Consider the following 14,011-nt stretch of genomic DNA (forward strand, 5'->3'; position numbering starts at 1 on the left):
CATCCTTCCGAGGTGGGTAAAATGAGGACCCAGCTGGTTGGGGCAATAGGCAGATTCTGTAAACGGCTTACAGTGGGCTGTAAAGCAAAGTGGTATAGAAGTCTAACTGCTACTGCTATTGCTCTTCCTTCCTTCCTTCCTTCCTTCCTTCCTTCCTTCCTTCCTTCCTTCCTTCCTTCCTTCCTTCCTTCCTTCCTTCCACCTGCCCACCCATCCACAGTGGCACAGTGGTTAGAGTGCAGTACTGCAAGCTACTTCTGCTGATTGCCGGCTGTCAGCAATTTGGCAATTCAAATCTCACCAGGCTCAGGATTGACTCAACCTCCCAACCTTCTGAGGTGGGTAAAATGAGGACCCAGTTTGTTGGGGGCATAGACTTTGTAAACCACTTAGAGAGGGCACTGTGTAAAGCACTGTGAAATGGTATATAAGTGTAAGTGCTGCTGCTATTGCTATAAAGCTAGCTCCTATTTGGCCAAGCATAACAAAGAAGCAACATAGTGTTTAAAAAGCATTCAGATGATATTTTCCCCATTTCCATGGGATCACACTTTATTTATAAATAAAACAATCCAGAAAGCACAAAGAATGAAAATCAAGACTATATAATGAAAGACAAAGCATAAATAAAAAGTAAATCAGAGTTGGAAGAATTCAAAAAAAGGTTGACCTTAATACAATTGAAGCAGGTGGCTTTAATCCTAATCTGGATATCCCTTTGCTAATTTTCTATATAAATAGTCCCATGTATTTGGAACCCCATTTTGGTGTAGTGGTTAAAAATACTAGACCATGAGTTCTAGTATTGGCTTAGGCAGTATGCCAGATGGATGACTTGTGGGGGGCCGGGGGGAGGAGCAGTCACTCAGTCTCAATCAAGGGAAGATTTTTTTATTCAAGAAAAGTTATACGATCACCCAGCTCAGTCTCAATGACACCTGGTGGCTTAGGACATCAATTTCCAGAAATGTTGTCAAATCCATGCAGTTGCAAGAACTCAAGATTGACTGGAAGGCACACTCAGGAATCAGTGAAGTTTAATATGTATATTCTAAAACCATTGCACTAATTCACTTCTGGACGGCAATTACCTCTGACAATTACATCCGGGCCTTCACTGATAAGAGATGAATTGAGGAAGAGCAGGATTGATAAAACCTTCCTGTCTTTATCTGGAATCCACCACTATGTAGCCTGTTGATCAAATGTGGTTAATCTTTTACTGAAGCAGATTCCAACTGCATGGATCTTCCTTGTGTAAACCATCCCACTCGTCAATAAAATCAGTATAAAGCCACACATCTCAAATTATATGAAAAAAACATTATTAAAAACTTGTCCAGACTGTTTTTAAGTCTTATCAAAATTTAAATACACGAAGATCTCAGTCTAAAAATGTTATATTCTAAATTCATTCCCATTCTTAACCATTTGGAGTGTTCAAAATAATAATAATTTCATTGCATATCTTCTAGCCTGCATATTACAAAGGAGACTCTTTTTCAGAAGTGAGTTCTGCTAGGTAGACTGCTATAGACTGCTGTAGATCTGCAATAAAAACCAGTCATGGATTTTGGTTTTGATGTGGATATAAAAGTCTTTATGGTGTGTTGGGTTTATGACACAGCAGTTAATGGCACTAGGAGATGGTCTTGGCTGGGCATTAATTAATATTAGTGTTGTTGTTGTTGTGATGATAATGATGATGATGATGATTATTATTATTATTATTTAGGAGAGGATCATTTAATCCGTTCTTCATTCCATTCTTCATACATTCCTCTTCAGTATCACTGAGGGAGTCTTCTTCTTCATCATCACTCCGTTCATCTTTAACATTCTAGGGAGAAAGAATATCAAAATCATTCTGAAAAAGTTAATTATGCACCATGTGGATTGATTGGCGTTACAGAAAACGAGGAAAATGTGACATTCAGAAGAGGTGTAGACCAACAGTGATTGATTGTCAGGCACAAAGGATCAGGACTATATGTAAAGTTGGGTTACCATTCCACTGGCTTGTGGATAAGGGTTTGTGAAAAGCATAGAAAGAAAAATTTTCAAATAATACTGAAGGGAAATCATACGTTATACTCATATGTATTTTTGGACACCTTTTCAGTGGTGGCACTCCCTAAAATTTGATGCCCTGGATGACTGCTTAGTTTGCCAAAGACTACAACTGATCATAGTGCAATTCTACACACATATAAAGCAAAGGTAAAGGTTCCCCTCGCACATATGTGCTAGTCGTTTTCGGCTCTAGGGGGTGGTGCTCATTTCCACTACAAAGCCAAAGAGCCAGCGTTGTCTGAAGACGTCTCCGTGGTCATGTGGCCGGCATGACTAAACTCCGAAGACGCACGGAATGCTGTTACCTTCTCACCAAAGTTGTCCCTATTTTTCTACTTGTATTTTTTACATGCTTTCAAACTGCTAGGTTGGCAGAAGCTGGGACAAGTAATGGGAGCTCACTCCATTACATGGTGCTAGGGATTCGAACCACTGAACTGCTGACCTTTTTAATCGATAGCTCGGTGTCTTAGCCACTGAGCCACCGCATCCCCTTGCATACATATATGCTAGACCAAATTTGCAGAGCTTTACAAATTATTTATTTACTATTTAGACTGAAATCGTGTAAATGCTTTAGCTTGGAAGAACATTGCTTTGAGAACTGCATTGACCCCTCTTGCACAGCAAGGGCACATTTTCTTTGGAACTTTGGGGGGTTTATTGGGTTTGTATTGGGGTTTTATTTTCATAAGCCACCCAGAGACATTGTGAGTGAGTTGGGCAGCCATATACATTTTCTTAATAAATAAATATTAAATAAGTAAATAAGTAAATCTTAGATGTACCCATAGATAAGATAGATAAGATAGATGATAGATAAGATAGATGATAGATAGATAGATAGATAGATAGATAGATAGATAGATAGATAGATAGATAGATAGATAGATAGATAGATAGATAGATAGATAGATAGATAGATAGATAAATAGATAGATAAATAGATAGATGCACACACACATACACACTCATAAGGCCATATCAGACTATTCTTAGGACAGTAGTTTAAACAAGTTTGGGATTGAAGGGTCCTTGGTGTTCTCTGAGCTTGGTTGTTTTCTTGCAGATGTTTCATTACCCAAACTCATCATTGCATTGAGTAGTGAAATGTCTGCAAAAAAACAACCAGACTCAGAGAGCACCAAGGATTTCACAGACTATCTCCTCCCCATCCTCCTGCCTTCAAACCCCACTCCCTTCTAGCACTGATTATGTTATCTAATTGGGTAATGAAACACCTGCAAGAAAACTACCAAGCTCAGAGAGCACCAAGGATTTCACAGACTATCTCCTCCTCCTCCTCCTCTGCACACCCCATTCCCTTCTAGCACTGATGATGTTACCTAGTTGGGTAATGAAATGTCCCCAAGAAAACCATCCAGCTCAGAGAGCATCAAGGACCCTTCATTTTAACCCTGAACCACCAATGTTCTTCTTTATTGGTACCACATATAGGCATCAAACGCTTCAGAAAGCCGGCAAGTTTGGGATTGCCCATTTCCACCTCGGTGTGCTTAGTTTCCATGTAAACAGAGCCAAGCTAGAGCAGAAAAACGAAAACATAAACTCCACCAGCTCGGCCCCGCAGCACAAACTTCCTGGGGTTCGCTCTTTTGTCTTTTTCGAAGCTATATGCAGAAGGGTATCCAAACAAACAATCCACAGAGTAAATACTGAAAGATAAACTTGGCACGCGATCAGATAAAGGAAAGGAAAAGCATCTTTCCACACACAAACAATTGATGAGGTATCACGTTGGCCAAATCACCCCTAGGACTTCCTGGGTAGAATTTCCCTTTGCCCTTCACATAAGGCAATAAGTTCTTCTGGGGCTCCATCATGACTGTCGTGAAGATTTTACAGAGAGCAGGGAGGAAACCCTCCATGAATCAAAAAATAATATAGGTGCCTCCTACAGAGAGAGGAAATATTTTGACCTGGCGGATGTTCCAGGGTTGGGTTCAGAAAGTTCTAAGGTTGCCTCGTTGATCAAACTCTTGATGATGTGTTGTTGACGAGATGCCTCTTAAAATTCTGAATATTCCGTGGTTGCTTTTTAGGTTCAACTTAATGCTGATTTTTGCTTTTGGAGTATCCAAGGGAAAGTTATCTGCATAATTGCCCTATTGGCACATATGTGAAATTTAGCCCAACAGCATTAAACATATTAAGGAGCCCAACCAGTTCTGAATCAAATGAATATATATTGGTTGTCTGGTAGAGTAATAATTCAATGCATGGAAATCTATTTCAAAAGCGAAGGTTTGTTCATTTCAACATATAAAAGATAGTTACATGTAAATCTTGTGGATAATATTCAACTGACCCATTAATAAGCAATTCATGCAGAGATTAGCATGAATTTTTGTGATATTAGCTCTAGACCCGTGCTTTGCTATGAAACTATGTGATTGAACTTAGTTTTGGGGGAGGAAAATAAGGGAAAAAATTGTGCCTCTGCCTACCAGCATCCATCAGTATTCATCTGGCTAGCATCCTGTCAGTTTGGGAGAAAGTTGAGGGCTGTTTGGAAACTGAAACAGTTATTTTGCTGTGTGAGCAAGGAGACAGCAAGGAGCCTAGGCGTGGCTTAGCTCAAGTGTTCTGTACCAAAGCTGCTTGGTGCTGTGAAAGTAAAACTGAAACTGAAACTCCTCTCCTCTGCTTGTGTTTTGCATTTGGAACAGATTTCTTCTCAGATGGGGAGGGGGAGTAGAACTCCTTAGCATCAGAGCGTGTTAATAATAATATATGAAATATTAATGCTCTGATAGTCATTTCAAAAAATCCTTTCTTAGTGAGCCCCTAGAAGCCAAGAGGAAGATACATGCCAAATTTCAAGTTTGTAAGCTTTATGGTTCTGGAGATTTTGTGATGATGTGTGAGTAGTATTTCGCTTATATATATATATAGATTAGTACCATATGACAGACATAATTGCCTTATCATAGTTTGGGTCATTTTGAGAATATCTATCATGGGGTGCTTCCCTCATTTCTAGCCTACTTTGATTGAAAGCAATTTTCCCCAGTCTGGTGTTCTCCAAATCTATTAGATCGCAATTCTCATAATCCATTCTGTATTTGCAGTTGTAACATATCTGTGCATATATTTGTGAGAATTTCCACTAAAAACAGAATATTGATCTCTAGGAAATGTGTCTGTTAGGGAAAACAGCTTTAAACTTTAATCGCTGTGGGTTTTGCCAAATTACAAAGTTGGGGAAATTAAATTCTCACTGGTGAGACCTGGGAGCCAGCTCAGCAATTGGACACTTAAAAAGAACTATTAAGCAATAAAACTTTGATTCAAACCTATCTGTAAATTATTGTTACCAAATCTTTCCAGGGGCATCTGTGTAAATCAATCCACATTGTTAATGTAATCAGCTGTAATAACCAGCCCATTGCTATAAATTGTATGTTTTCTTTTATGTATGCTGAGACAGTGGTAGGATTCAATTTTTTTTACTACCAGTTCTGTGAGCGTGGCTTGATGGGTGAGGCAGGGGAAGGATCTGCAAAATCTCCAGTCAGAGGTGGAATTTGGCAGTTCTCCGAACTACTCAAATTTTCTGCTACCGATTCTCCAGAACTGGTCAGAACCTGCTGAATACACCACCTCTGTACTGAGAGTATTTGCACCAAGACAAATTCTTTGTGTGTCCAACCACGCTTGGCCAATAAAGAATTCTATTCTATTCTATTCTATTCTATTCTATTCTATTCTATTCTACTCCACTCCACTCCACTCCACTCCACTCCACTCCACTCCACTCCATTCTACTCAAAAGTGAATTCCCTTAGTTAGAATGGGTATTATGCCAAAGGAAGTGTATATATAGAATTATAGGCCCTGTAGAATTTATAAGCCCTGTAGGGACGTGGTGGCTCAGTGGCTAAGATGCTGAGCTTGGTGATCTGAATGGTTGGCAGTTCACCAGTTTGAATTCCTGATGCCGTGTAACGGAGTGAGCTCTCATTATTTGTCCCAGCTTCTGCCAACCTAGCAGTTCGAAAGCATGTAAAAATGCAAGTAGAGAAATAGAGACCATTTGATGGGAAGGTAACAGTGTTCCATGCCCCCTTTGGCATTTAGACATGCCGGCCACATGACCACGGAGACGTCTTCGGACAGCGCTGGCTCTTCGGCTTTGAGCACCGGAAATGAGCACCGCCCCCTAGAGCCAGAAACGTCTAGCACATATGTGTGAGGGGAACCTTTACCTTTACCATAAGAATTTAAATCTCTATACAGGTAGTCCTTGACTTATGGTAATTGAGCCCAAATTGTCGATTGCTCAATGAGATGTTTGTTGTTTTACAACTTTTCTTGCCACAGTTGTTACGTGAATCACTGCAGTTAAGTTAGCAACACTGTTCAGTGAATCTGGCTTTCCCATTGACTTTGCTTGTCAGTAGGTTGCAAAAGGGAATCATATGACCCTGGGACACTCTGCAACCATCATAAATACGAGTCAGTAGCCAGGTGTCTGAATTTTGATCACATGACCATGGGGTTACTTGCAATGGTCAGAAGTGTGGCAAAAAAGCCACTTTTTTCTGTGCGTTTGTAACTTGAAATGGTCACTAAATCATCATCTTCATTTAATGACCCCATAATCCCTTGCAGGCAACTGAATGAAGCTAGCAGAGTTTTTTTAATGGCCGGATGCCCTTCCTGTCACTAATGCAGAGTTTTGTTCAGCAGATACATTCTCAGTGTGCCCAGAAAGACAAATATCTGCCTCTACCCAGGATTGAACTCAAAACCTCCTGATTGAAACAGCCACTAAATGAGCTGTTGTAAATCAAGGACTACCTGCAAATGATAAAACAGCCACTAATCCTGATTTGGGATGATCCCAAAAGAACAAACAAAAGGAAAAGTGTCTTGTACTTTTCTACCCAAACGAACTGTGTTAATTTGCCTTTCTCCTTTCTAACTCATGGCGTGTTCACACCTTTCCTGAAACAAAGATCAGCCTCCAATATTATCACTTCTTATATCTGCCAAACCACAATGCTTCATTTCTGGTATGTTTCATTATCATTTGGCTGAATCCAGTGGAGAGCTAATGACGGTAAACTAAACCGTTTTTTTTTAATACCAGTTGCAGACTTCATTAATTCTGTTAACTATGTTACTGAAATTCAATAAGTCCCCCAGGGCACAGGTCCTTGGATGCATGTCAAAAACCCAGGTGGTCATCTATGAATCCCAACGTCCCACTGCTTTCTGAGTTAATCCAATTATAAATCCATTCTTGGCAAGTAAAACAAAGGACAGCATACGGAGACTTTTAGCCTTGTTTTAAGTGCCTTTTCCAACCTTAAAATGATGCTTTGAATTGAGCTAAAGGGTTCTTTGTTATGAGAATTTGGCCACCTTAAAGCTAATCCAAACCAATCCAAACAATAATTGAGATAATAAAGTTTAGTGTATCCTACTGGGTACTGTAATTGGAGGGATTCAAAGAGAAATTGTAGACTTGCACGTTCCTATAACCCTTTGAAACTTTCTTCTATGTATATCAGAGGTGGTATATTCAGCAGGTTCTGACCGGTTCTGAAGAACCGGTAGCAGAAATTTTGAGTATTTTGGAGAACCGGCAAGTGCCACCTCTGACTGGCTCTGTCCCACTCTATTCTCTGCCTCCCATTGAGTCAGCCGATCAGCTTGGGCTCGGGAGGCAGAGGATAGATGGGATTGGCAGGGCCAGTCAGAGGTGATATTTGCCAGTTCTGCAAAGTACTCAAAATTTCCACTACTGGTTCTCCAGAACCGGTCAGAACCTGCTGAATACCACCTCTGAATTCCAGCCTTCTACAGAAGGAAGTTGTAGAAAAAACGTAACCATTTTGTCTAAAGAAAAAGACAGGGAGGGGGGAAATGGAATTCTAGACGCTTACAGAAAGATTCCACTTGTTTAAATCCTTGGCTGACTAAGAGGAAGTGACACCATCTTCCCAATTTTTTTTTTTAAAGAGCCACCCAGATGTTGGAGGGATTTAGAGTGTCATGGAGATTTTTCAAAAACATTTTCGCAGAGAAACTGTAGTCAGTTCAACAGCGTTTTGAGATCTGGTTGGGAAACTGAACTGAAGAAGTTTATAGCCAAAATAATGTGGGGGAGAAGGAAAGGAACACTAGATTTTAAACAATATACAAAATGGCGCTGAGTTAGTGACAGTCTCCCCATAATGTGGATGGATCAAATTCTAACATAAAAAAAAATAGGATCTATACATTTCCGGTTACTGGTGAGGGATTGTGCACCCTTCAAATAAAGATAATTTGTGAAGGAAGAAAAGGAGGAGACATTAGCCCATCTGTCTCTTATATGTTATTTCTTTATGAGCCCTAGTGGCACAGTGGTTAGAATGCAGGATTGCAGGCTAAATCTGCCCACAGTCTGGAGTTCGATTCTCATTGGCTCAAGGTTGACTCAGCCTTTTATCCTTCTGAGATTGATAAAAATGAGGACCCAGATTGTAGGGGGCAATATGTAGACCCTATAAACCGCTTAGAGAGGGCTGTAAAACATTGTGAAGCGGTATATAAGTCTAAGTGCTATTGCTATTTAGATGCACTCAACGTTCTCCCAACAAGGAGGAAAAAACTATTGAATCCTGATGTGTCTTTTCCTTGTATCCAAGAAAGGTTTCTCCGTTGGATTTTGCAGATTCAAATTAGAAGTTACAAAGCTCTTTCTCTCTGTGTGTAATAGACAAAGGCTCCAAAAAGAGGGTTTCAAATAGTTTGACTTTATATGTTCAATTCGCTTATGAAAAAGCAACTTCCACGAGATGTGGGGATAACAAGAATTTGCATGGTGTCTAAGGGAAATTTCTCAGGGACTGATCATCCCTATTAATGATTCTGTTCTAAGGTTCTCTGTTCTAAGCAGAGAAAAATCTATGGGGATTTTTTTTGGGGGGAGGGGACACTATTCATGTGTATCTGCTGGAAGCGATTGGCTTGCAGTTGGTGGAAACATTATTCTGGCTTAAGTGAAAATAGGTTGGAAAGACCCATTCTGGAGTCTGGTTAGGATGTCTCAAGGGATCTAGCACATTAATAGATGTTTGGTTTGGAAAAAGTGAACAGCAAAATACATCCATAATTAGCAAAGTTGAAATACAGGAAGGTTAAACAAGAGGTAAAGTTGTGAATGGCCCTTGTAACAAAATGGCATTGATATCTGACAATGTCATCAATTCATCAACTCTAGGCACATGCATTGCCATGGTGACCTCTTTTCCTGTATGCTTCACAGAAATTTAAGGAATATAGAATATATAAAAAGTAGTCTTTTACTCAATGGTCTTGTTGAAACACCTGAGACACAAAGAACTTGTTTGTAAAGACCAAGATCAACATTGCCCATTCGACCCTGCATTTAATGAGAACATGATCCAAAGAAAGTGATCAGTGTTGTAAAGTAAAGGAAATTATCTGAGAAATCTGTTGGATCTCTGAACATCAATGACAGCCAAAGCAGAAGAGGGAAAAAAGAGAATTTAAGACGATCCACCATTCCAGTATGGAAATACATTCTTCCCTCAAGCCAAGTCAAGATTGAGATAAGAAGTCTACCAATTATATTAGACTCAACAGGCCAATATGTTTTTTTTAATGATGATTAAGAGTTGGTCTTCCATCTACTGGAGGAAACAGTTGAAAAACTTGATTGTGAAGAAAAGTGATTTCTAGAATCAAGACCATCAATCAAGAACCCATTTAGAGAATGAATTGCATCTCCACAGGAGATGACTGGATAGTATATTAATCACTAGAAATTAATTTTGCAAGAACCTGGAAAGTGATTTGTGTTGATCCAGAGATTCTGGTTGATTTTTCACAAGGACCATAGCCATTCTCATCTTAAATATCCAAGACTGAACATCTCTGGATAAAGCATGCATAGATCTCACATTGCTTACCTTGTCATTGTCTATTTTAGCCCAAGCTGGTATAGGAATACTGAGCACCTGGAAAGGGTAACTGGTTATAGAATAAACAATAACCAAGATGCAAGATGCTGGGTTGGCCCAGGGAAAGGCAATTTTTCTGTGATAATGATTTATCACTTATAGCTTTTATGTACACTGAGAGCTTTTGCACCAGAGCCAAATTCCTTGTGTGCCCAACCACACTTGGCCAATAAAGAATTCAATTCAATTCAATTCTACTCTACTCTACCCTACCCTACCCTACCCTACCTTCTATTCTATTCTATTCTACTCTACTTTACTCTGTTTCATTCTATTCTATTCTATTCTATTCTATTCTATTCTATTCTATTCTATTCTATTCTATTCTATTCTATTCTATTCTACTCTCTACTCTACTCTATGCTTTTCTACTATACTGTTTCTATTTTATTCTATTCTGTCCTAGTCTATCCTCTATGCTATGCTGTTCTATTCTATTCTATTCTATTCTATTCTATTCTATTCTATTCTATTCTATTCTATTCTTTCTCTCTCTCTTCTCCCTCCCCTCCTCTCTCTCCTCTCTCTCATTTCAATCTATCCTATCTTCTCTCCCATCCCATCCCACCCCACCCCACCCCATCCCATCCCATCCCATCCCATTTCATTCTAGATAGCTAAGCCTGCAAGACCAGAAGAGTTTGTGAATTTATGAAAGGGAACTTTATATTATGAAAGACTGATATAACACTCAGTTCTTTTAGAACTCCCCAATTTCTAACCATAACCATAATCGGCATCAGAACGATCCTGAAGTCCATCCTTACCTTCACAAAAATGAATTTCTTCAGAATCTTGAAAACCAAGTAGGCCCAATAGAGGTGAAGACCTTGCAGGATCAATAGCTGCCCATTGTATACAAAATATGCGATGACAAGTGTCTGGGTATAGAACACAGGATAATATATCGAGGCCCGTAAAATCCTGTTAGGAAAACAAGAGGAGAAAAAGAAACAGTTGGATGATTAGCTGTTGTTATTTCTCCATCCCTAAATTGAAGCATAAATATTCATATGGGTTATGAATATGTCTGGCAAACATGAGTCATCTAGAGAGTCATTTGTTTCTCAGGTGTTTGCTAAGAACAGGTGCAGCACCCAGAGGTCACAATTTTCAAGCCCAACAATCCTCAACGCAACTTACCAACATGGAAAGAGAATGAGCCGTGTGATGAAGAACACCACTGCGAAAATGACAAACAGAACACTGCAGGTATTGTCCCAGTGAGCATAGTTGAACAACTTTGCAGCCTGAAATTGAACAATTGGGAGAGAAATTACTACCTTGGGATGATCTCATGAAAAGGGACCATCTGGAACTGGTTGGGGGAAAAAATATACTTGGTAAGTTGTGGCAGTGAAGTTCCTTCTCAGGATAAAATATAAATTGCCTTTAGAACAGCTCTAGCAAAGGTTGGAAGTGGCTTCTTTATATCTTTTTTCAGCTTTTCTTTTTTCTTTGTTTTCCCCTTTATTTCTTACTTGTATACTTACAGCTTTTTTCTAGTTTTCTTTTCCTTCTTTAAATTTATATTATTTTTATTCTGTAAAAATGTCTTCAATGAATGTAAATCTATTGAAATAAATATATTATTCTCTCTCTCTCTCTCTCTCTCCCTCCCTCCCCCCTCCCTCCCTCCCCCCCTCCCTCTCTCTCTCTTTATACACACACACACACACACACACACACACACACACACACCAAGATACATATATATTTCCCCTCAACCCTAATCAAAGAGGAATCCATTTTTATTATTTTCCTCATAACTTTAGGAAGTGATACTTTTTTTGGGGGGGGGGTGATTACCCAATGTGATGCTGGACATTTGATCCAAAAATATTGCTAGTTGTTAGCTGTAGTACAATATTTATATCTCAATTATAGGGATTGGTCTATGAGATGTAACACCACTTCCCGATAATAGGGCTGAAGATCAGATCCCCATGACAAAAATAGTTTAGGACAAAGTCTTGAAGATTTGTGTTCATAGAACTGGTTTCAAAGTTGGTGTTCAATTAGGTAGCAACACTGAGAGACAACCTTGGCTGTTGGGGGGAGTGGGGGAAAATGAGTTGGGTTAACTCAGGACGTAGTTTCTTTTTGGATAGAAGACCACTAGGTATGTTTTTTTCTGGACCGAATGAGCCAATGTTTCGTGTCAGGGCTTGTTAGGATAGCTCATCATTCAGACTCAGGGCTCAGACGTTGCTCCTCCCTATACTACCATGAATGAAAAACAATACTAACGAAATTCTGGGACTTGGATAACTAAGCACAAGCACAGACAGATGCTGAGATTTACCTCCAGCCAGATATCTGCCGAATCGTGGACAATCATCACCAGCGTTCCAAGACGGAGGTAATTGGCACTATAGGAACAGAACATCAAGCCAAGGGCAGCAAAATGATGCACCACATGGGCCATGAAATCCTAAGGAAAAGAAATGGAGAAATGGACTTCTTAAAGCCAAGAAGATATTGGAAGACGGAGAGTGTTGGCTCTGTCTTAGGAAAATTAGGGTGGAGGGCCCAAAACCAACGTGCCCAAAAGGATTCTGGATGATTCGATGAAAATAATGAACTCATCTATTTAACTCAGTGGTGGGATTCAAATAATTTAACAATCAGTTCTCTGCCCTAATGATTTCTTCCAACAACCAGTTCACCAAACTGCTCAGAAAATTAACAACTGGTTCTCCTGAACTGGTGCAAACTCACTGAATCCCACCACTGATTTAATTGCTTCAAAGCCATAAAACAACAGCCCCGGGGATTGGTTTCGTGGAGAGAGGTTTTTCCATGGAGAAGAAGGGTAGCGATTTCGTGTGCTGCCTGCATCCCGTGGATGGAGCTTCACTTGTTTGCGCTGTCCAGTTGATGGCATGCCGCGGACTGGTGTTTATTTATTTATTTGGTTTGTCAATTGCTTACAAGATAATAGGTATAAGTAAAAACATAGTTATGAATACATGGATACATATAAGAAAAATAAAAAATATATAAAAGAAACAATAGGACAGGGACGGTAGGCATATTGGTGCGCTTATTCACGCCCCCTACAGACCTCTTAGGAAGGGGGTGAGGTCAATAGTAGACAGTCTAAGGTTAAAGTTTTTGGGGTTTGGGGAAGAAACCACTGAGTCAGGTAGTGTATTCCAGACAGTGACCACTCTGTTGCTGAAGTCGTATTGAAGTTGTATTGAAATGTTGGTCCACAGAATGGGAGTTGGGGACCCCTGGCCATAAAAAGTAAAAGCTTCCCTTGTACAGTCATGTCCAGCTCTAAGGGTCAGTGCTCATCTCTGTTTCTTGCCTGAGGTAGCCTGTTGTGGTTTGCTGGCAGCCTGTGCAGAAGGCAGCGGAATCGGACAGTGGGGAAGAACGGGGACCAGTCCAGGAATCTGGAGAGCACTCAGTCCTGCATCTGATGCAGAAATGGGGCCAGGACCATCTGGGAGTGGGGTGCTGCCTCCGGAGTCTGGCAGCAGCGAGGCAGATGAACAAGGGGAGCCTGTTCCCAGTGCGCGTGTGCGCAGAACTGCTAGAAGGCAAGAGCAGCTAAGACAAAAGGAGTGACTCGGGAGTAAGTCTTGGAGGTGATTGCCCCTCCCCTAAGGTATAAAGAAAGTACAAAGGTAGAGAAACCTTTACAGGAAACAAAGTTGCTCGCTCTGTTCGGATTAAACCTTGAAACTCAGTGTGGACTTTGTACTTCGGTTGGTTTTTTACAGTTGATTTGGCTCTTTTGTTGTTGGCAGCAATTCAAAGGAGAGAAAGGTGGGTGCTTATCTTGAGGGACTGTTTGGGACTCATTACAGGCTGAGAATAAGCATAATTCCCAGCACTGAAATAAAACAAGAGTTTTTTGGACTAAGCATGTGTTTAATTACAGTCGCAGGCAGCCTCAGTCAGAACATAGCCAACATTGTTCAAAG

General features: G+C 40.1%; 1 protein-coding gene across 2 annotated transcripts in view; it reads right to left on the reverse strand.

The window, feature by feature from the left end:
- Positions 1-529: 529 nt before the first annotated feature.
- CERS3 (ceramide synthase 3) overlaps positions 530-14,011 on the reverse strand; it is a 50,188-nt gene continuing 36,706 nt past the window's right edge. Inside the window, exons 8-12 of one of the 2 annotated variants that reach the window (XM_087941326.1) lie at positions 12,379-12,507; positions 11,217-11,323; positions 10,841-10,997; positions 10,023-10,070; positions 545-1,840 (exon numbers count right to left, since the gene is read on the reverse strand). In XM_087941326.1, the coding sequence (XP_087797452.1) occupies positions 1,664-1,840; positions 10,023-10,070; positions 10,841-10,997; positions 11,217-11,323; positions 12,379-12,507 (618 nt within the window). In that variant the 3' untranslated portion in view covers positions 545-1,663. Of the gene's footprint in view, positions 1,841-10,022; positions 10,071-10,840; positions 10,998-11,216; positions 11,324-12,378; positions 12,508-14,011 lie in introns of both variants that reach the window. The other variant, XM_087941327.1, reaches the window with a different exon arrangement.

Source organism: Pseudonaja textilis, chromosome 13, assembly GCF_049901715.1.
Source record: "Pseudonaja textilis isolate UNSWEBS1 chromosome 13, rPseTex1.2, whole genome shotgun sequence".
In the NCBI taxonomy this organism is placed as follows: Eukaryota; Metazoa; Chordata; class Lepidosauria; order Squamata; family Elapidae; genus Pseudonaja; species Pseudonaja textilis.